This window comes from Eschscholzia californica, unplaced genomic scaffold (genome assembly GCF_041429995.1).
Source record: "Eschscholzia californica isolate CP2 unplaced genomic scaffold, dmEscCali1.0.p SCAF_1, whole genome shotgun sequence".
Taxonomy (NCBI): domain Eukaryota; kingdom Viridiplantae; phylum Streptophyta; class Magnoliopsida; order Ranunculales; family Papaveraceae; genus Eschscholzia; species Eschscholzia californica.
In genome coordinates this window covers 10,412,353-10,435,498 of record NW_028238198.1, presented here as the reverse complement: position 1 = coordinate 10,435,498, position 23,146 = coordinate 10,412,353, and the positions used below count along the sequence as shown (strand labels likewise).

Here is a 23,146-nt window from a genome sequence, read left to right as displayed (position 1 = left end):
ATTGTATCTATCAGAGTTACAGGAAAGGGAAAGGGATCAACGACCACGTTCCCGTCATGTTGGTTCTGTTCCGGGTCATCGTACGATAAATCGTAACAGGAAAGATGGTCATGAACGACTGATGCGTGACTATTTTGTTGAGAATCCAATTTATGATGCTGCTACATTCCGAAATCGATATCGCATGAGTCGTGATTTATTTCTTCACATCCTCAATACGTTGGTTGCTCATAATCACTATTTTGCACAAGAGCCAGACGCCTTCGGCAAAATGGGTTTATCGCCACATCAAAAGATAACTGCGGCTATGAGAATGCTTGCTTATGCCACACCAGCAGATGCAATTGACGAATACCTTCGACTTGGAAAGACGACTACAATCGATTCACTACGACAATTTGTATCAACGATCGTCAATGTGTTTGGTCCTCGTTACTTAAGGTCTCCTAATGAATCTGATATTTGTAGGCTTTTAACACTTGGTGAAAAGCAAGGATTTCCTGGAATGCTCGGTAGTATAGATTGTATGCATTGGCGATGGAAAAATTGTCCGACCTCATGGCACGGACAGTATACTGGCCATTGCCACAATCCAACAGTCATACTAGAAGCTGTTGCATCGTCGGATCTTTGGATTTGGCATGCATTTTTTGGGTTGCCTGGATCATTGAATGACATCAATGTGTTGGAGCGTTCTCCGGTGTTCGATGCAATTGCCACAGGTAAGGCTCCAACTGTTAATTTTGAGATTAATGGTAAGCATTATGATACGGGTTATTATCTCGCTGATGGGATATATCCACAATGGGTTTGTTTTGTTAAAAGCATACAAAATCCGTTTACTCCACAAGAACAATATTTTACGAGACGTCAAGAATCGGTAAGAAAAGATGTTGAACGAGCCTTTGGTGTATTGCAAGCTCGATTTGCTATCATCCGAGAACCGGCACGTCTTTGGGATGTAGAAACACTAGGTGATATCATGAAGGCATGTATTATATTGCATAACATGATAATCGAAGATGAAGGACCTAATGCGACTAATGATTTTGACGGAAGTATTCCAGAAGAAGTGGTTGTTGGGGGAAATGAAGAAATGTTTAATCGTCTTGGTCGAGTGACAAGCAAAGATTTGCATACACGATTAAGGGCAGATCTTGTACAACACGTGTGGAATACTAAAGATCGCAACGACTAAACGGAACTATTTCCGTTATTATGTATTTCGATTATGTGTTTGTAGGGAGTTATTATGTATTTCGATTATGTGTTTGTAGGGAGTTATTATGTATTTCGATTATGTGTTTGTAGGGAGTTATTATGTATTTCGATTATGTGTTTGTAGGGAGTTATTATGTATTTCGATTATGTATTTGGTTTTCAATCAATGAAGTGCTATTTAAAAAAAATACATAAATTCCGGGTTTAATAAAAAACAACTAAAATTCATACATAACCAAAACAACTAAAATTCAAACATAATCAAAACAAAAAACAAAGTCATACATAATCAAATCAACTAAAATTCATAGATTTTTCTTTTGCCAATTTGAGATCAACATCCTATGAAGAGCAAGTTGTTCGGGAGTCATGTTCGAAGTATCTTTGCCCGCCAAGTCTATCCCCATTTGCCACACTTTAGCGTCTACTTTTTTTTCTTCAATGGCTAATTCTTTTTCTTTCATTTCTAATTGTTTGTTTTGAAGTAGTCGATTTTCTTTTTGCGAAATAATGGCTTCATTGATAAGTATATCTCTACTATCTTGTTTCTCCATTTTCTCTTTCCAAAATTCAAGCACCGCGGAAATTTCACTACCTTTGGATTTATCTCTAGCCTCCTTGCTTGCTTTTCTTCCAAGTGGTCTTTGTTGGGTTATTGAGGGAGATCCTTCGTCTTGGTCAAAAGAATTTTTTCTTTTGTGTGACGAAGATTGAGATAAATTTAATGACCATTTGGGATGGTCTTTCAAAATTGTATAACAATGTTCGAACCTAAAATCTTTGTTGCCGTTTTGTTTAAACATCGCCTTTGCGGATTTTATCTACAAAAATAAAATTTTAAAATTTCAAATATGTGTCAAAAATAAATCATAATGTTGTCAAAATGTAAAATAAGAGTAATTACCCGATCATTATCATTTTCTCCGCTTTTTGGGTTCCTTTGCAACAATGCCAAATACCCACAAAACTTCGCGCATTGCTTGTTAATTTCGCCCCAACGACATTTAAGACCTTTTGGTACACGATTTTGATTTGTACGTTCGTTGAAGTGTTCGGTAATTTTGCTCCAAAAAGTACCCCCTCTTTGATCATTACCAATAATCGCATCGGTGGCAATATGCAAATAAGCATGAACGAGCAAAATATCATCATCATTAGTATAACGCTTACTAGAAACCGACGACATTGGTGTTTCATTACAATCAAGACTTTCTTCGACCCTTTCTTCGAACCCATCATTGGATAAATTAACTTCATCGACATAATTGAAATCGGAGTTCAACATTTCCACATAGCCTAAATTATGTAAATTGGCATTTGGATCCATTGAAAAAAAAAAATTAATAGAGAGAGAGAGGAGATGAAAATATGAAATAGATAGAGAGAGAGGAGATGAAAATATGAAATAGATAGAGAGAGAGAGATAAAATAGAGAGAGAGAAGGAGCATATGAAAAAAAATTGGGGTGGGAGCTCCCAACTAGCCGTTGGGAGTTCCCAACGGGAAGATTATTGGGGCTGGGAGCCCCCAGCCCGGGCTCCCATTTGGGAGCCTGGGAGCTTGGGGCTCCCGGGTTGGAGTGGTGAGGCTGGGGGCTGGGGCTCCCAAATTCAAATTGGGAGCCCCAGCCCCATGCACGTTGGAGCTGCTCTTACAAGTGCTAAAAAATCAAACACCCTCTTAGTCAACCCCTAGATAGTTTTTTTTAGGTGACCAATACGTGGACAGTCGTTTTTCTTATATGGACAACTATCTTATGTGGACAACCAAAATAATTAATTTTTTTATATGGACACCAGTTTCTAAGGGGACCACTCTCTATTATTTTCACTCAAGTCTTCTTAGAATTAGATCTATTATTTTAACACCTCTCTCTTTTCTCCATAAACCCTAAGTAAGTTTGGTCTTCTTCTACTACTTCATCTTCATCATCAGCCCAAAATTCTAGAGAGAGAATATTTTTGGAGAAGATTATGACATCAAACAAAGGGAAGGGAATTGTTGAAGGATATTCCAACCAGAAAGATCAGATCTGAAAACCCTAAAACTTTTAAAACCTAGAAATCAAAAATTTCAAAATCCTAGATTTTTTTTACAAACAAGTACAGTTGCTCGTGCTTCGTGAAAAATCGACAAAACACGAGAGATCTTAAGTTCTGACTTTTTGTTAAAAAAAAAAAAAAAAATTCTGACTTAGCCAATTTCGTAGATTTCCCACGAAAATTTGGCAAGACAGAAGGAGACTTGTTACGAAAATCTAGCATATTTTCGTGGATTTCCGACGAAATTCTAGAAATTTCTTCTTCACTTCGAATTCTTGCCTTGAAATCGTTTTGTATTCTTTCAAACTACCCAAACGAAAATACAAAATAAAATTAAAAAAGTTAGAGTTTTACCTCATCAATGTAGGGTTTGATTAAAACCCATCTAGGGTTTGAGAAAAAACAAAGGGAAGTAGTAGAAACTATAGTTCACTAAAAAACAAAGAGAAGTGGTAGAAACTATAGTTTACTAAAAAAATAAGGGAAGTGGAGATTGATGAGTTTTATCTTCTTCATTCATCTAGGGTTCGATAAAAAAATAAAAGGAAGTGGTAGAAACTATAATTTACTTTTAGTAGCAGGAAAAGAATAAGAAGAAGACTAAGAAGAAGGAAGAAGAAGATGAAGAAAAAGACAACTTAGGTTTTCAATTTTGAACTATTATTTTGTTAATGGTCCACAAGTTAGTAACTGTTAGTATTTAAGACTTTATGGAGTTGTCCCCTTATTAAATCAAAGTCAACTAAGTCAAACATAATTGACTCGCACCGGGCCCGAAAATAGTTGTCCATATAAAAAAACAGTTGTCCACGTATTGGCCACCTTTTTTTATTGAAACACTCGTTAGATAACTTGGAAGACAGACTTTTTAGGGGGAGGGATTTGATATATTCTTGCTACCTATTAGGTTAATACTAGTAGTTGTTAACGTGTTTGTATATGTTAATGGGTCAAAGAATTTCCTTTAATGAGGATACGGCTTGAGTTGTTATTGATCATTATCTCTCTATAAATAGAGTCTAAATAATGTACTACTCTATCAAATTTAATTCAATTGGAGTTTATAAATATCTTCACCTAGAACTCAATTAAAATCAACTTTTATTTTTCTCATCTTCTTTCTTTTGTTCTTGTTGCTACTACTAGTACTGCTAGAATTTGAATATGGGCTACAAGGTTGCCAAAGCTTCCGAGTACCTAGTGATAACCGGTTTCAGAATACCCGATATCAAACTCGCTAAGAAAGCATGGATTCTACCAGGCCAATCTTGCAATGTCTTCGATGTTTCGCCTGTCAATTACACTTTCGACGTTCAAGCCATGAGTTCCGAAAAACTTGCTTTCGTCCTCCCTGCAGTTTTCACAATCGGTCCTCGTATTGAAGATGAAGATAGTCTTTTAAAATACGCAAAACTTCTCTCAGGGCACGACGGCAATTCTAGTCATGTTAAAGAGCTAGTTCAAGGTATAATTGAAGGTGAAACTAGGGTTCTTGCTGCTTCAATGACTATGGAAGATGTTTTTAAGGGTACTAAAGAATTTAAAAGAGAAGTTTTTGAGAAAGTTCAACTTGAACTTAATCAATTTGGGTTGTTAATTTATAATGCAAATATTAAGCAACTTGTTGATGTTCGAGGACACGAATATTTTTCGTATTTGGGTCAGAAGATTCAGAATGAAGCAGCAAACCAGGCGAAAGTCGATGTAGCCGAAGCTAAGATGAAAGGTGAAGTTGGTGCTAAGTTAAGGAGTGGACAAACCTTACAGAATGCAGCGAAAATAGACGCGGATACAAAGATTATTTCGATACAAAGACAAGGAGAAGGGCAAAAAGAAGAGATTAAGGTTAAGACTGAAGTTAAGATTTTTGAGAACCATAGGGAGGCTGAAGTTGCTGAGGCTAATGCTTCTTTGGCTACTAAAAAGTCAAAGTGGGCTCAGTTGGCACAGTTAGCTGAGGTTGAATCAGTTAAGGCAGTAGCAATTAAGGAGGCTGAGTTGCAAAGGGAAGTCGAATCGAAGAATGCTTTGACTCGAACCGAAAAGCTCAAGGCCAAGTTTCTTAGCAAAGCTAGTGTTGAATATGACATCAAGGTAAGTTTACTAACAAACTTTTATTTTACTCGAAGTCTGACTCAGAAACCGATATGACATCTTTTTGACCACTAACTTCCATTAAGCCTAAGATTGCATTGTCAATAGATCGAGATAGAAGGTAAGTCGTAACTCAGTAAGTAATTGTTGCAACCGGAGATCCTTTATTTTTTTTGAGTATTGTTTTGGCTCATATACCCTTAGTCAATATGGTATTTGAAAAATATTCTTTTGGGTGTATTTTCGGTTTAAAACAAGGGGCTATTTTTTTATATAGCCATTCTGTTAGGCTATTTGACCTAATTTTACCTTGCTTACCTTTTACATCAAGCAAGCAATTAATCTTGGCTGTCAATTTTTTGTATAATTGACAGAATGTGACTTCTATTTTTTTTTTTTTTGTTGAAAGAATGTGACTTATATTTATGAAAATTACCTCTCCCCAATAAAATCTGTCCAAATAATTTTCCACTACCATTACTCCACACAACAAATGTCCAAAAATTTATTGGTCTGACCTCTAAATTAGAGTGTTTGTTAGAGATTGACCCATATTTGTTTAATTTATTAGAGTTGAGATGGGAAACTGTCAAGGGGTACCCATGTACATAATATGTGTGGAAAATTAACAATATAACTTTTCAAAAGACTTTTGAGTGCGACCCTTGAAAATATGAAATAATTTTTTCGACTTAGACCATTAGGAGTGGAGTCTTGACGACAATTTGGTGGAGTTTGACCTCTAAAATACACCATCTTAAGTCTTATAGGGATATGATATGAAATTAACATATATGTCTCTCTACCGGGGGATACTCGGTTTGAATCTTACTGTTTCTCAAAATAATAAATTCTTTGTATGTGTTAAAATTTCATTGTCCACCAATGAAATAAAATCAGGTACAAGAAGCAAATTGGGATTTGTACCAGAAACAAAAAGCAGCAGAAGCGGATCTATATGAGAAGGAGAAATCAGCCGAGGCTCAAAGGCTTGCTGCCGAGGCACAACTCTATGCTAGACAACAAGCGGCTGACGGAGAAGTATACGCGAAAAGAAAAGAAGCAGAAGGTTTGGTTGCTTTAGCAGAAGCTCAAGGCATTTATGTTGGAACTCTATTAAAAGCTTTCAATGATAACTATGGTGCATTAAGAGATTACTTGATGATAAATGGTGGAATGTACCAAGATATTGCCAAGATTAATGCTGGTGCAGTTCAAGGTTTGAAACCTAAGATAAGTATTTGGACTACTGATTCTTCTTCTTCTCCCGGAGGTGGTGGTGTTGGTGGAGATATTACCGGTGGTGGTGGTGCTGGAGGAGCGATGAAAGAGATAGCAGGAGTATATAAGATGTTACCACCGTTGTTACAGACGGTGGAGGAGCAGACAGGGATGACTCCACCAACATGGTTGGCACGTTCTACTTCTACTACTAATACTAAATCAGCTTGGAATTAATCATTTAAATATTACTTACGTTACCGATCTGAATTATTATAATAGGTAAGTTCTTGTGGATGGGTTATTTTGTGTTTTAAGAGTGATAGTGTTTGGCAAGTCGTTTAAAAACTTAAAAGTTATTGTTTTTCGGGGTTTGGTCTTTTATGTGAGTTTAAAGTTCAAAGTATGTTTGCTTTTGCTCTCGCTCGCTCTGACTCAAGAATTCCTACCAAAAGGTTGTGTTCCACAATGAAAATGATGTTTACTTTGAGGACAATCTAGTTTTGAGTCTAAAAATCAATTTATTATTTTTTTACCGTCTAATCTTCTTGATGACGTGAAATACCAGTGGAGGTGTCCTTGAACATCGTAATATGTTGAGAGGTCTTAAGATAATGTTGAGATGATTATCTCTTATGAAATGAGCTAATTAACCATCTCATCTAGGAACCATTTCTGTTTGCCAAGTTGAATATCTTCTTCTATTTCTCATCAGAAAATGCCTCACGCCTTATGGCGGTCTTTGCCTGCAATTCAAGATATCGTTTGTATGTTAAGTAACCAACAAAAACACGTATTGGATTTTACAGGTGTTAATTCAAGACGACGATGATAGTGTTGGTATAATGTCATCGTTTGCAATCTCTCGGAGACAGAACACTCAACAAAGACAGGTTGCACAGAGCAAAACTATAACTCAGAAAAGAAAGCACAAATCAATAGTAATAATGCCATACACGTCCTTAATAACCACTGAGAATTCTTTCCTCTCGCGAACTGCAAAACCAACAGCCGCTTGAGTGTGTAAGATATTCATGATCAGGGTTTACAAATTTATATATTGAAAACATATCTAATTGTATAACAACACTAGTTTGAGAGAAATGTACACAAGAAGAACAAAAACTATGTACATATCGGAAATGTCGTTTACAATACAACATCTAAATGTACCCAAAAGAGTAGTATATAACACTGTGAGAGGCGGTTGGTGTTAGGCGGTTTGAGTATACCTTTTCTTTCTCATTACTGTCATTTATCGTAGAGTAAGTTTTGTCGTTTTGCCGTTTGCTGTTAAGGTATAAGTCGCCAGTTGAATGCATACCTTTTCTTTCTCATTACTGTCATTTATCTTCGTGGCCGTTATCTGGAACACTTGTGGGTTGAATTGGCCTTCAACATTTGAACAGCATAGTCAGACCTTGCATCTCGACTGTATAATGGCTATGTTTGGGGTTAAGGTATAGTTGATCTGTGTGGTAATCTAGCACATTTTAAATCAATACTTCAAAGTCAGGTGCATTATTTACATGAACTATAAATTTATAGTTTCCATTGTTAGATGGCTCGACTATATGAATGGGCATTTCAGCATGTAACTTGTCTATCTTACGATTACTTTACTTTTGTGCTGCTTGATGAAGGAACGATTGGTGTAGTAGCATCCCTTGTTATTGTTTCCGTCTGAAAGCTATAATACCGAAAAAAAACAACTACTTTGCTTCAGTAAAATATTACTTATGGGTCTTTATCCTCTCATGTGGGGTGAAACTGAAATTCTTACCACTACATTTTCATAATGCGAGTGCTACACTATATGCTCGGAGTCGTGGCTGGTCGTCATTGGTTTCTAGAAAAGTCCGAGGTTGTTCCTTCTCATGTTTACGGGCTCTTTTAGCTGGTCATCGTGGTTGTGCCCGAAGAAGACACATTTCTTTGTGAACTCCTAATCAAAAAATGTATCTGGATGCCCACCCACTAAAAACAAAGTTTTGATATTTTGCTTGTAGAAGCTCATCCCCAGGACCGGCAGCCATCTAGAGCAGCAGAAGCCTTCCTAAGATGAATAGCTGCAAAATAAGTTGTAAAAAAGTCCTCCGCTGCTTCCAGTGGCTCCACCCACGTCACGCCAATAACTAGAAGTCCCTCCTATCACCTGACAATCTCAAAGGTCCTGCTGCTCCCAAAGGCTTCATCCTGACATGACAAAGGTTGTTGTCCCTTTGATCACCAAAGGCTCCATCCAGCTCACACCAATAGCAGTAAGTCCCTCTGATAACAACTGAAAACTCTAAACTTCCGCTGCTCCTAACGTCCCAGCAGACGGCTTATCCCTCCTATTGCGTGTTTGTGACTGAAATTGCTTCCCCCGATCGCTTATGTATGAGTAAGGGACGAATGAAGAATGAAGATATTGACTATGTGGTGAATCTACTGGTTTTAATTCTGTTTTCTGATAGTATCTTCACAGGAAGCATATATGTCACAAACACCCGCAACAAAGTAGTCGTAAGATGTGTTGTTTGTCTGTCTCTGCAGAACACATGAATAGTTTGCTCTCGAGGATGCTAGAGCCACTGGTGAGACGGTGCAACCAAGTATGTGTTGTTTGACGAGTTGTGTATTTTGGGTTTCCAAGATTACACCGACTTTCCTCTCCAACTAAACTAATGTTTTGTGTTGTACTCGTACTTGTGTAGTAGTTATTGATACAAAGAATTGATATATAGGCCGACACCATCCTGGTGTCCCAGGGATCTTACGGTCACGTGTGTTGTTGTCTCTTTTGTTAAAGGTTAAGTCCAAAGACATCGTCGGTACCCGCAAAAATATTAACAGGTGGAGGTTTGACATCCGATCAACGACCCGGTCCAGCTGACTTCTTCACCCGCGATTTCTTACCCTCACATCCTCCAATTTTCTTTTTCTCTTTTGTCTATCTCGGTTAATGTGAAAGAAGGAATACTGATAATTCAGTATTCACTTATAGCCTATCTCTCTATAACTCAGAGAAAGGAAGGTTATCCACTTCGACCCAAAACTCTGTCTTTATCTAGACAAGTCAGAGAGAGATCGTAATCTCGACCATAACCAGAGAAACAACAATCTTAAGACATTTTATTACTCGATTACTTTTTTGGTTATAAGGTATTGACTTGGTTTATTTTCTGTGTGTTTCAGAAAAAATGGCAGTTACCAAGACAACTTTACGGGTTCTCCCGGCTAACTCCACCTACACGGAAAAGCCAGAGAAATTCAAGGGAACAGATTTCAACCGATGGAAGTTGAAGATGATGTTCTATTTGACTGCGTTGTGTCAGATAAAATATCTAACAAAGGAGAAACCAACCATGCTGAAATTGAGGATGAAGCACAACGAACCGCTGCTGTAGGCGCATGGAAACAAGAAGATCTTATGTGCAAAAGATACATCCTGAACAGTCTAGACGACAGACTCTATAATCTCTATTCAGTTCCAGAGACGTTTAAAGAACTGTGAGACACCAGAAAAGAAGTTAAAGGTAGTGAACAACCAGGAAAGAAGTTTGTTCGGTATTGTTTCTATTTATTTGTTTATTCGTAGTTGGATGGTTTGTTTTGTGGACTGTTGGAATATTCACTTGGGCAAGAGAAAATTAAAACACAAGACAGTAGGGTATCTATAGCACTTCAAAAAAGTTCTATCATTAATTTCACCACTACTCAGAGGAAAGAAACAGGAAGTATAAGTAAGAGTTACAAATAAAATATCAGTCAATTACATAGACTAGTACCATAAATATCGACTAAAAATAAAGCCGATGTAACATAAATATCGATTAAAATAAGACACCGCAACAATAAAAACCAAACCACCTTACTGTTAGAAGAGAGTTTTGTCATTGTTAACTGGTAGAAGGCTCTCTGAGAAAGTAGTAACATAACTTCCTGTGCACAAATGTGGAACCGAAGAGGGAATTCCACTTACTTCAAACTCTCTCCAGCTACCCTTCTTCCAATTGTAGGAATAAAAAGACACACATTCCTTCCTCCCCACATCTTTATCACAATTTCGTCCCTCAGATGATGTTAAGATAATTTCGTCATCTGATCCTACAAACTTACAAAACCTAACACCACATTTCTCTCCTAAACTAAAAGGCAACGTCATACTACCCGCCTCACTCCATCTTCCATTATTATTACTTGACAAGCTCCAACCACTAACAGTAGGCGTTATATTGATTTCCTCTTCCAACTTGCAATCGTCATCTTCATATATATGCATCTTGAACATACAATTGGTCATTCTAACCAACATAGCTAAACGTCCACCCACTTCTAATAAATTAACAAGCTCACCATTTTTAGTAGAATATGAATCACTGTAGAGGGGGTTGAAATCCCTTTTGATGTCATCTCTAGGTTGATCAAGGATGAAATCAGGGACCGTGATTATCCTGAACTTCTCCATTCTTACATCAAATGCCAATATGCATATAGGACGATGTTTACTGTCCCAGACGCCATAATGAAATCTAAAACTGCTCCAATAAATAACACCATTCACATGAACAGATCCATTCGTTGGGCGGTAAGGGAGGTCATCTGGGACCTCTTCGATCCTCCTCCATCTATTATTGCCATTAATACCTTGAGGTCTTACTGTCAATACCTCACAAATCAAATATTTTCGTTCAAATTCTTTGGAGAAAACATTCCACAAACAGACCAATTTTTGTTCATTAGAGGAAGGATCAAAACCAAATTGGTAGTTAGGCGTCGCATTGGTATAGTTCTTCATCCAACAGCGAGGGATGCCATTATCACCTATTTCTTCGGATAACAATGATGATTGAAACCATGGCGACAATTCTCTGGTACTGATATTCCATATACGAACAGCATACTTGTAATTTGACTCAATGAGACATATTAAACCGTTTAAAGGGTTCGAAACGAAATCGTAAGAGTTCGAATCCACCTCCCCTACTGTATCAACCACAACAACATTTTTGCTGTTGTTGTTGTGTTGTTGAAACAAAATTAGGTCAGCTGTAATGTACGACTCATTATCATGCCCTTTGTCCCAACAGAACATTTCATTACTTCCATCAACATACTCGTTCTGATTTACCTTTGGCGGCCTAGTTATATTTGGCGGGGGGAGAGGTACAGGATTGATGATAAATAGACGACGAAGGCTCGTCTTAGAACGGTTAAGAAGGTGTGAAGCAATAAAGTTTTGATCTTTTTCAATCAAGGAGCCCCATCTCTTCGAAACAGTCTTAAAACGAACAAGGGATTTCACAGGGAGTCTGGTTAGTATCTCAAATACGAACCAATCATCAATAATGGGTGGACTAATACTAGTAGTATGGGTTGAAATAAGAGCACTACTACTACTACTAGTGATAGTAATAGTATTGGGGGATTTATGAGGAGGGGGTTGAACAAAATAATCATGGGGTGTGATTGATCTGAATAACTTACTACTTCCTGCTGCATTCAAAAAGGCTAGTATAGGGAGGAGGGCATAAGTAAGAAGAATCAACTTGTGGTGGGCAGAATCAGATGAGGCGGATGCCAATTTGTGTTTTTCATGAATGGAAGCCACCAAGTAAAAACCAAATTGTTTAAGTCTACTACTGCTAGATGAATTTCCCACCATCATTAGCATCATCATCTCCATGATGAGTAAGAAGAGGTCTTGTTTGTCTTGCTTAAAGAAGAACAAGGTTGGAGGGACTATTAGTAGATCAATTTCATCATCATCATGACACTGAGTAATATTCTTCTTCTTCTTCTTCTTCTTGTTGATGGGATTAAATTTCAAACTGTTAGGGGTAACTTCAATTTCTATCCTTCTATGATTCATTCTCCACCTACCCTAGTTTGAAGATCCAACAACTTTAGGGTTCACGAGAGAGAGACAGAGAGAATTAGAGTCCCTCTGGTTTCTATTGTCTAGGGGAGAATTACTGAAACCCCCAATAATGGGTTTACTGAAACACCCACTTTATTAGTAATTACTAAAACCCTGCAGGAGAGAGAGAATCAGTGGTTAGGATGAGTTGAAGATGTAGGGTGTCTTTTATGCCCTAACCCCAACGGTTCAGATTCAATTATACCAAAACACATCCAACGACTCACTCAATTTTATCTTTGCCTTCATTCCTTTTTGCCCCCTTCTAGTTTCCTCTTGGACCCCTTTTTGTATTTGCCCCCTACTTTTTGGCTATCTTCTTATTGCCCCTTTTTGTATGTGGCAATCGCAACGAGGAATTTTACCCCTATAATGCAATTTTGAGTCCACCGCCATTTGGTTTATGGTTGGGCATCCACTCTGCGTACCGGGGAGTCCTGTTTTCGATTTCCTTCGAAGTTAAAATTCATATTTTGTGGAACTTATCTTTATCCAACTCATGATGTAACATTTGATCAAACTTTTTAAGTAAATGTGTCTGTCAATTATGTTTTAATTACCATTTAGTCTTCTTAATTGAAGACCTTTCTCTTCCCTTAGCGACATTTTTTCCCGTCTTTTTCATCTTAAAACAAATCTAGGGGAGCTTCTTCTTCTTTGGTTTATAACCTTTCGGGCTTTGTAGTTTTACATAGACAGAAAGATGACTTCATCGCAACTTGAGAGATAGATGCTGGTATTAGTGGTAGTGACAGTGGGTGTTGATAGTCATGGTGAAAAAGATGAAGATAGAGATGGAGAGAAATGTCGGGTTATTTTATCTTCTTTCTTATTTTGAGATGAATCTGATATAAAAAAATATTATAGGTTTAATATGTTTGTAAGTTTTTTATTTATTTACCCGGGGAAATTTCAAATTTACAAGAACTTTTAGAATCGTCCTTAGTTAATGTTATATTGTTGTTTAGTCAACATCCCCTGGATGGAGTGGCTCGTCGGCTCGAGGTAGGTTTTCACACATTCTTTTTAGCATGTTATATTACCTTTCTAAAAAACGGTTATTTTCTGTAGTGGATTCTAAAACCCTGTACTTAAAAATTTCCCAAAGGCACCCGGTGTTTCTGTAATTGGCGCCCCTCTCTTGTGTAAAAAGGCGTTTGCAGCCACGTAGTGGAGTTGTTTTCCTCTATTGTTAATCGGCAGAAGGCTCTTTGAGAAAGTAGTAACATAACTTCCGGTACAGAGCTGAATTTGATCTGTTACTTACTTCTTATAAGTTTATTCAAGTTTAGTTTAAGGCCAACTCATCTGATGAACGGTTACTATCGAGCTTACCTGAGTTCACGGGCGAGACATATCCAGTACCAAGATTAACGAGCCCGCTTGCACGGAAGGTTGAAAGTCCAGTATTGAGCATGGGAAAACTAAAGCTTGTTGGATGATGGGCCTAAAAGGTTACTCTAAATAGGTCTACACCCGCAAGTGCACGGTTGTCAAGTTGTAAAATTCCGGTAAGACCGGTTCGTTCCTCAGAGACTAAGTCAAATTTCAATTCTAATCTTAAAGCTACTATGTCTTCAAAATAGTGGTTTGATTGGTAATATGTTTTTTCAAATAATAAAAAGATAAATAGCAATTAAAAATTAAATAATACTAAAGTTGATATTCAGATAAAGGGAACCTATGAGAAGGGAGAATCTAGGGTTTCAGGATCCACTTTAGCAAATATGACATCTGACTTATGCAATTTAGATCTTCTTCTTTTATAACTCAAGGAAGAATAACCAACCTCGGATGATCTTTACTTTTCAGGACACTTACTTTAAAACTTTCAATTTCGGTACATAAAATCACTGGTACTCTAACTATTAGATATCAAACGTAAGCATGATACATTAAAGACCTAAAGCCTAAATATGAACCATCAAACATAAGTATAACTAATGAAAGGGGTTATCGTAAAAGATACGCGAAGAAATCAAAGTATTTAAGCAGTTAAAAGAGATTAAGTCAGAAAATCACATAAAACTAAAGCTTAACCTTAACCCTAGATCGGGAAAGTTAGTTACACATGATTGATGAGAGTATTATAATGATTAAAGAGAAGGAAAAGAATAACATTAAAGAAAGGAAAAGAATCGGAGAGAAAACACCTTTTTTCGCCTTTTTTTTTCTTCTGCGCAGCCAAACAGAACCTTAGGGAAAATTATTTTCTCGTCTTCCCGGAAACGATTTCCAGGTGAGAAAATAATTTTCCTTCCCTGGTTTTTCTCTTTCCTTCTCTGTTTTCTCTTTCTTTCTCTTTCAATCTTCTCTCTTTATCTCTCTAATGAACACAGAAACTCTCTCTTAATCTTTACAACCGAATATGATGAAGAAAGAAGAAGAAAAAAAATAATAATGGAGTTTTATAACTTAAATTAAATCTCTTTCTCTCTCTACAATTCAAGAGCTTCTCTCTTACTAACTCTTTCAATCTCTCCTTCCCTCTCTCACAAAGAGAAGAATCAAAAGAAAAAGAAACCTAACAGTAAACTCTCAAACTCTTTCTCACTCTAGCTCTCGGTCATACTTTAATGGCCGAATGGAGAGATGTTTAATGATTTCTCTGGTTTCAGCCGTGAGCTCCTCTTGTGATGATGATGTACTGTTCTTCTCTGTCCCCCAGCCGAGTATATCCTTCTTTTTCCTTTAATCCTTCGGTTATAAGAGAAGAAAACCGATTCCCAAATCCTTCTTTATTTTCTTCTTACCATTTCTGACTAGTTCACTTTCCATCTCTGTTTCATTCTTTCCTTCTCTCTCTCGGTTTCTATCTTTCCATCTTTACAACCTTCCATTCTCTAATTTATCTTCATAATATTCTTCGATTTCTCACTTCTCTCTCCATATGGTCCATCGCGGAGTATTTTAAGAGGCTGCAACGCGCTTCAGATTGACCCACATGTATAAAAAGATTCGGTGGCCATCAGATTTCTAGGAAACGAATCTGGATGGTTGGATGGACTGGGGAGTACGGTAGAAACTTGCATGCGGGTATACGAGATTATGCAGTCTAAAAGTTCCCGAAGTACAACTTTCTGTAACCGAAGAGAGCCCTCACCCTATCTGAGCCGTCTGCTATGCCTCCCTCTTATGCGCCACGTGCCCACAAGCTGATTTGGTCAACCGATTTATACCCCAACTTTGACTAGCTATGATTCTCCCGTTCGAACTCCGATTTGATTTCCGTTTTCACCCACGGGTTCGTCTTGGGTTCTACTTTCACATGAGCACTAATATTGACCAGAATACCCTTGTCATTAAAATGACCAAAATGCCCCTCAAGTATGTCTATATCAACGATGTTTTTGCATCGAACTCCGTAAATGAGACCTGAGAAAGAAAATCAAACAAATCATCAGAGTAAACGCTCGAACCGGACTAACTAACCCGAGTTAAGAGATTCAAATGAGACATTCTCATGTCTCATCAAACATCCCCAAACTTAGATTTTGCTAGTCCTCGAGCAAAACAGAAAAATAAAACCAAGCCCAATTCACCACTTTCGTAGGGAATCACGATTGCACTTAGCATGTGCAATAAGCCGTTAAACCTCTAAGTTACCCTAGAGGACGAGTTTTGTCTCGTGAGGGTTTCCAGTGAATATACCCACAAAATTCAAGAATTTCAAAAATACAGAAGGGTTTAAATATGATGTGGACTAAAAAGGTTTATCCGGTAAACTTTCGAAAGTTAATAGAAATGAAATCCAAGCTAACCAAACCATACAAAAGCTAAAATTCCCTTCACTAGTAATCAAGACTCGAAGTGCACGTGACCAGCCAATATGAGTATCATTTCGGTTCAGAACAAACAAAACCTTGATTACCTTCTCAATACATTTCGCCTCGACTACTGCCTCACGGTCATACACTCAAAAATTTAAGTCACTCAGAAATGTTTCACTCAATGTGCGAATATGAGCATGAAGAAAAACTCAACACATTACAAAAGACGGACTAAATTTTTGGTAAACGACTGATCTCATAGAAAGGCAACAACCACTAATACGGACTGGGGAAGTTAACCAACTCTTCTCACCTGATCAACTGTCTAACAATGCTTCCTAGAGGTCAATAGACTATAATGATGATGTGACTAGAACTCCTGAGACCTCGACGTCTTCAAATCTTCAAGAATTACTTCAAGGGATAAACACGTAAACAAAACTACACAAACACTTTTTTTTTCTTTTCTTTTTCTATTTCTTTTTTTTTCTTCTTTTTTTTTTTTTTTTTTTTTGAAACAAATCAAAATACACATCTTACTTTCTCAACAATTTCCTTGGGTATAATTTTCTCCTCTTTGCTTCATGCCTTATTCTCAGGGTTCTAACATATGGATTTCTATCTTCCTCTAGTTGACACTGTTTTCAAGTTTCTTAGACTACAAGAGAAGGTTTGCTTCCTGAGGACATCCCTAGTGGTTGTAAAATTTGAACTCAGGAGATCAAATGAGTTCTTTCAATATTACGAGGTTGAGTAGCTCTTCATTCTACTCAGAATTAGCTCAGAAGAGATCACTCAAAACAACAAGAAAGGCTCAGAATCTCACATGGGTTAAGTCTCCACTAATGATCGATTAAGTTCTCTCAGAAAAGTCTACTCTTCACCTATCTAACACTCACATGGCTAGTGCACAGACAACCTCAAGATTCGAAATTCATGGAAAAACCTTTAGCAAACGGATAGTCTGACCAACTAGACTATATAACTATTAACAAGCAAAAACAACTAGACTCACATTTTCAATCCAAAAATTAAAAATTTTGAAAATTTTTAAACCCTTTTGAATTTTTGAAATAAGGACTTAGCAAAAAATTCATTCCCCTATCCCCAAACTTAAACCGAACATTGTCCTCAATGTTCTGAAAACTATGTAAAAAATAACAGGGTGAAGGGAAAGATATTACCTGATTCGGAAGTCTTAAGCGTGGGTTGCCTCCCAGAAAGCGCTAAGTTTAACGTCTTCAGCCAGACGAAACAAATGATTCGAAAAATAGAAAAGATTATACCTACTAGATTACAGAAGCGTAACTAACTGTAAACCAATAATCGATACATCTGTGGGTCCACCCAAAACACAAAGTTTTCAGTGAACGATAGTCTCACATTTTTGTAACTTGGTGATAGTGTAAGTGAGACTATCAAGAAAGAAGGGCAATCCCCAAACTTAGACGACAATAAGGTCGTTAAGTTTGGTACTGCACCAGAGAGATCACAGACCGGATAGAAGGGGTCTTCATATGGATGGTAGACAAAGGGAGAGAGTGTTTCAAAATCTACACATGGTTTCGAGGGACAAAATACAAAGCAATCTAGATGACTATCAATGACACCCGGACTTAAACTAGGGTTCTCTAAAACAGGTATTTTGGGTTCCTTCAATGGAGAAACCCTAATATCAGACTCACACTCCCTAGAAGTCGGTTTAGATAAACCTTCTATACTCTCTTTGATCGCGATGTACTCAGGGTCCTTAAAGAATTCTATATCCTCACCAAAGTCAAGCGAGACAATGGTCTCATTTAACACATTTATCAACCATGATTCATCGTCCTTAAGCGAGTCAGACGACTTCAAATCAACAACCTCTCCATGTTGGGACCACGATCTATCCATCTCTCATTCAATTTTTTTTTTTTTTTTTTTAACGCGAAAACCGGGGAAGCACTACGAAGATCTTATAAAAAGTACCCACTAACAGGGGATTCTTGGGTGATTAGAAAAATTACCTCCCGTTCAAGACGGGCGACGACCTTTGTAGACGACCCGGGCCACTCTTCCCTTAAGTGTCCGAACCCGAGGCTTCGTTTGATTTTCGGTTACAATTTACAAGCCCTCTAATTTAGGGTCAAAACTTTAATCCAAATATTAAAAAAAAAAAAAATTAAGAAAGTCTAAAGTCTCTCTCTCACCAAAAATAAAATAAAATAAATAAAACTGTAAATTTCTTCTTTTCGACTCCTCCTCCTTGTTTGCGCCTTCTCTTTCGCTCCTTAATGTCCTACACACCAAAAATAGAGAAGCAAGTCAAAGTGGCCAAAAATCAAAACTTACTAAAAATAAAAACTTTCCAAGATTAGAACAAATTTTGAACTTAGTCCCCGGCAGCGGCGCCAAAAACTTGATGGGCCTAAAAGGTTACTCTAAATAGGTCTACACCCGCAAGTGCACGGTTGTCAAGTTGTAAAACTCCGGTAAGACCGGTTCGTTCCTCAGAGACTAAGTCAAATTTCAATTCTAATCTTAAAGCTACTATGTCTTCAAAATAGTGGTTTGATTGGTAATATGTTTTTTTTCAAATAATAAAAAGATAAATAGCAATTAAAAATTAAATAATACTAAAGTTGATATTCAGATAAAGGGAACCTATGAGAAGGGAGAATCTAGGGTTTCAGGATCCACTTTAGCAAATATGACATCTGACTTATGCAATTTAGATCTTCTTCTTTTATAACTCAAGGAAGAATAACCAACCTCGGATGATCTTTACTTTTCAGGACACTTACTTTAAAACTTTCAATTTCGGTACATAAAATCACTGGTACTCTAACTATTAGATATCAAACGTAAGCATGATACATTAAAGACCTAAAGCCTAAATATGAACCATCAAACATAAGTATAACTAATGAAAGGGGTTATCGTAAAAGATACGCGAAGAAATCAAAGTATTTAAGCAGTTAAAAGAGATTAAGTCAGAAAATCACATAAAACTAAAGCTTAACCTTAACCCTAGATCGGGAAAGTTAGTTACACATGATTGATGAGAGTATTATAATGATTAAAGAGAAGGAAAAGAATAACATTAAAGAAAGGAAAAGAATCGGAGAGAAATCACCTTTTTTCGCCTTTTTTTTTCTTCTGCGCAGCCAAACAGAACCTTAGGGAAAATTATTTTCTCGTCTTCCCGGAAACGATTTCCAGGTGAGAAAATAATTTTCCTTCCCTGGTTTTTCTCTTTCCTTCTCTGTTTTCTCTTTCTTTCTCTTTCAATCTTCTCTCTTTATCTCTCTAATGAACACAGAAACTCTCTCTTAATCTTTACAACCGAATATGATGAAGAAAGAAGAAGAAAAAAAATAATAATGGAGTTTTATAACTTAAATTAAATCTCTTTCGCTCTCTACAATTCAAGAGCTTCTCTCTTACTAACTCTTTCAATCTCTCCTTCCCTCTCTCACAAAGAGAAGAATCAAAAGAAAAAGAAACCTAACAGTAAACTCTCAAACTCTTTCTCACTCTAGCTCTCGGTCATACTTTAATGGCCGAATGGAGAGATGTTTAATGATTTCTCTGGTTTCAGCCGTGAGCTCCTCTTGTGATGATGATGTACTGTTCTTCTCTGTCCCCCAGCCGAGTATATCCTTCTTTTTCCTTTAATCCTTCGGTTATAAGAGAAGAAAACCGATTCCCAAATCCTTCTTTATTTTCTTCTTACCATTTCTGACTAGTTCACTTTCCATCTCTGTTTCATTCTTTCCTTCTCTCTCTCGGTTTCTATCTTTCCATCTTTACAACCTTCCATTCTCTAATTTATCTTCATAATATTCTTCGATTTCTCACTTCTCTCTCCATATGGTCCATCGCGGAGTATTTTAAGAGGCTGCAACGCGCTTCAGATTGACCCACATGTATAAAAAGATTCGGTGGCCATCAGATTTCTAGGAAACGAATCTGGATGGTTGGATGGACTGGGGAGTACGGTAGAAACTTGCATGCGGGTATACGAGATTATGCAGTCTAAAAGTTCCCGAAGTACAACTTTCTGTAACCGAAGAGAGCCCTCACCCTATCTGAGCCGTCTGCTATGCCTCCCTCTTATGCGCCACGTGCCCACAAGCTGATTTGGTCAACCGATTTATACCCCAACTTTGACTAGCTATGATTCTCCCGTTCGAACTCCGATTTGATTTCCGTTTTCACCCACGGGTTCATCTTGGGTTCTACTTTCACATGAGCACTAATATTGACCAGAATACCCTTGTCATTAAAATGACCAAAATGCCCCTCAAGTATGTCTATATCAACGATGTTTTTGCATCGAACTCCGTAAATGAGACCTGAGAAAGAAAATCAAACAAATCATTAGAGTAAACGCTCGAACCGGACTAACTAACCCGAGTTAAGAGATTCAAATGAGACATTCTCATGTCTCATCATTGGAGTCTCTGAGTTGTGGATCTGATGACTGGTTTCTCCTTTGAAAGTTCTACGAAAATCCAACTGTCCATGATTGTTGTGTTAGAAAGGTTGTGAGTCTTAGACACTCGATTTGCAACTAAAGCCGAATATCAAACACCACGAAGATGAACAACTTTGTAGATAGATTTACACTTAGAGGTGAATTAATTACAACTACTTCTCTCTGAATAAGGAGATAATAATTATGAACAACCTTTCTTTTATACTAGGAGAAATACTATCAACTCTCTTACAAAAGGAAAGACAAGTATTTAGAAGAAACTATACTCTCTTTCTAATACTAACTCACTTTCTCTTCTCTTAGCTTGTTTATGAAGATGGAAAGGATGGGATGAGAATGGGATGATTTGAGTTCCTCATCTTCATCTCCTTTTATAATAGGAAGTGTGAGATATGGTGTAGAAACCTCACCACATGAGGTGTTTCATTAAGCTTGTGATGTCCTCTTGAGAGATGGACACTTCAAAAGATAAGAGGCTTGTAACCTAGGTTAGGTGTCTCACTTACCATGGGTGTTTCATCTTGTTTGACACCTCACATAGATATATAGTTGACACCACAAGCTTGTCGATGCCACCTCAAGCTTCAAACTAAGTAGCTTTACATTCCTAACAGGTTGGTTCCAGCAGTAGGACCGGCAGGGTAGCCAGAAATGTTTTGGATAAAATTCTGAGAGGTAGAATCTTTGATGACTCTTTCTGAATTACAAGGAACAGATGAAGGAAGACCACGAGATGGAGGAATATCTAAGACACTCTTTGGAGGATTTGATAGAGAACCAAGGCTAGAAAAGTTGTTAATGACATTGTGAGACCTCGGAACATTGATGTTGTTGTTTGGAGGATTTGGGCTCTCTTGAGTAGATGAGGATCCAATTTGAGAATTTGGGCCATGAACCCGATACTCCCATCCTCGAGTAGATGATAGTCTAGTTTGAGAATTATGTCGTTGTAGAGTAGATGGTGGTTGGATTTGAAGATTTGTACTGCAAACTGAGCTTTTTCTTTGTTGCAGAGATGGTGATCCAACTTGAAGTTGTGAGGCATGAAATGGATATCGTCTTTGTTTGGTAGACGAAGATCCACTTTCAGTATTTGGCCCATGACTTGGTGTCAACGACAATAAGCTTTTAGTATTCGGCCCATTACTTGGTGTCGACGAAAATCCACTTTCAGTATTTGGCCCATGACTCAGAGGTATCAACTTCTGTCTCACGATATTTTGGACTAATGATCCCATGCCTTTGGTAAATCTCATCAAACTCTCGTTATATCCAATACCACCATTACTCTAAAGAAGAACAAAAGAGAACATTATACTAGTAAGCAACCAATATATATATATATATATATATATATATATATATGTGTGTGTGTGCGTGTGTGTGTGTGATGTCAGAAGGACTAACCGTCACAAACTGCTTCGAACTCTCATAGACAGTTGAAGCAAAAGACTCATTCTGACTGAGAAATTCGTCCGAAGGCCTGGATATTCGTCGACTTACATCTACATCAGAAGCAGATTTTTCTACCTGTTAAGAATGAATTAAATGAGAAGTTAAATTCGGCCTATTGTGACTCGGATTGATGGAAAACTTTATGCATCATTTTCAAGCAAGTTAACACTCAAATTTCAACTACTCGTTCTATTAACCGACATTTTCACCATCGCTCGCTAATTATGCAAAGTCAACTTAGATATTGGATTGGGGACAATAGAATTGATGGACATAATCAAACTTTTCATATTAGATCAGTAGATCGGGTCAAATTAATAATAATAATAATAATAATAATAATAATAATAATAATAATAATTTGTATAATAAGGCAGGAGAGTGTCTTTTCTAAAATATACCCTCGTCTACAATGGCTAGATCTTCGTCTAAAACTTTTAAAACGTAGAAAAAACCTTTAGATCTCCGTCTTAAAACTTGTAGAATTAAAACTAATAAGATTAAACTAAAATACTGAACTTTATTGATAATTTGAATGAATAAAACAACTCATAGGCCCCCCTTATGTAGACTTAGAGGTTCCTTAACCTAATCAAACTCAAATAACAATTTTTAATTAATAAAATACTAGTTTCCTAAACCTAATTAAATTCTAATAACAACTTCTAAATAAATAAGATACTAGAATCTAAAACTTAGAAGGTTTCCTAAAGATATAAAACTGCCAAAACTAATAATTCTTTACTAAAAAAAATATTATACTACTAAAATAACTAGTTTTTAAGATATCCAAGATACTTGGAATATCTCATGAAAATCTCCCTGCATCACGAATATTCTATTAGGCATACAATTATGGGCCAAAACAATAGTTTTGGTTGCTTTACACGGGCGGCCGGGGCACAGTTATTATCCATGCCTTTGTAATTAACACCCAACCAATAACATTCATGAGTCA

The 23,146-nt window shown here is 37.1% G+C and overlaps 1 protein-coding gene across 1 annotated transcript; it reads left to right on the top strand.

The window, feature by feature from the left end:
• The first annotated feature begins 4,182 nt into the window (after positions 1 to 4,182).
• LOC147564014 (flotillin-like protein 4) lies at positions 4,183 to 7,094 on the top strand. The gene is made up of 2 exons (XM_086642810.1): positions 4,183 to 5,357; positions 6,258 to 7,094. The coding sequence occupies exons 1-2, from the start codon at positions 4,428 to 4,430 to the stop codon at positions 6,813 to 6,815; spliced, it is 1,488 nt and encodes a 495-aa protein (XP_086498936.1). The 5' UTR covers positions 4,183 to 4,427; the 3' UTR covers positions 6,816 to 7,094.
• The last annotated feature ends 16,052 nt before the right edge of the window (positions 7,095 to 23,146 follow it).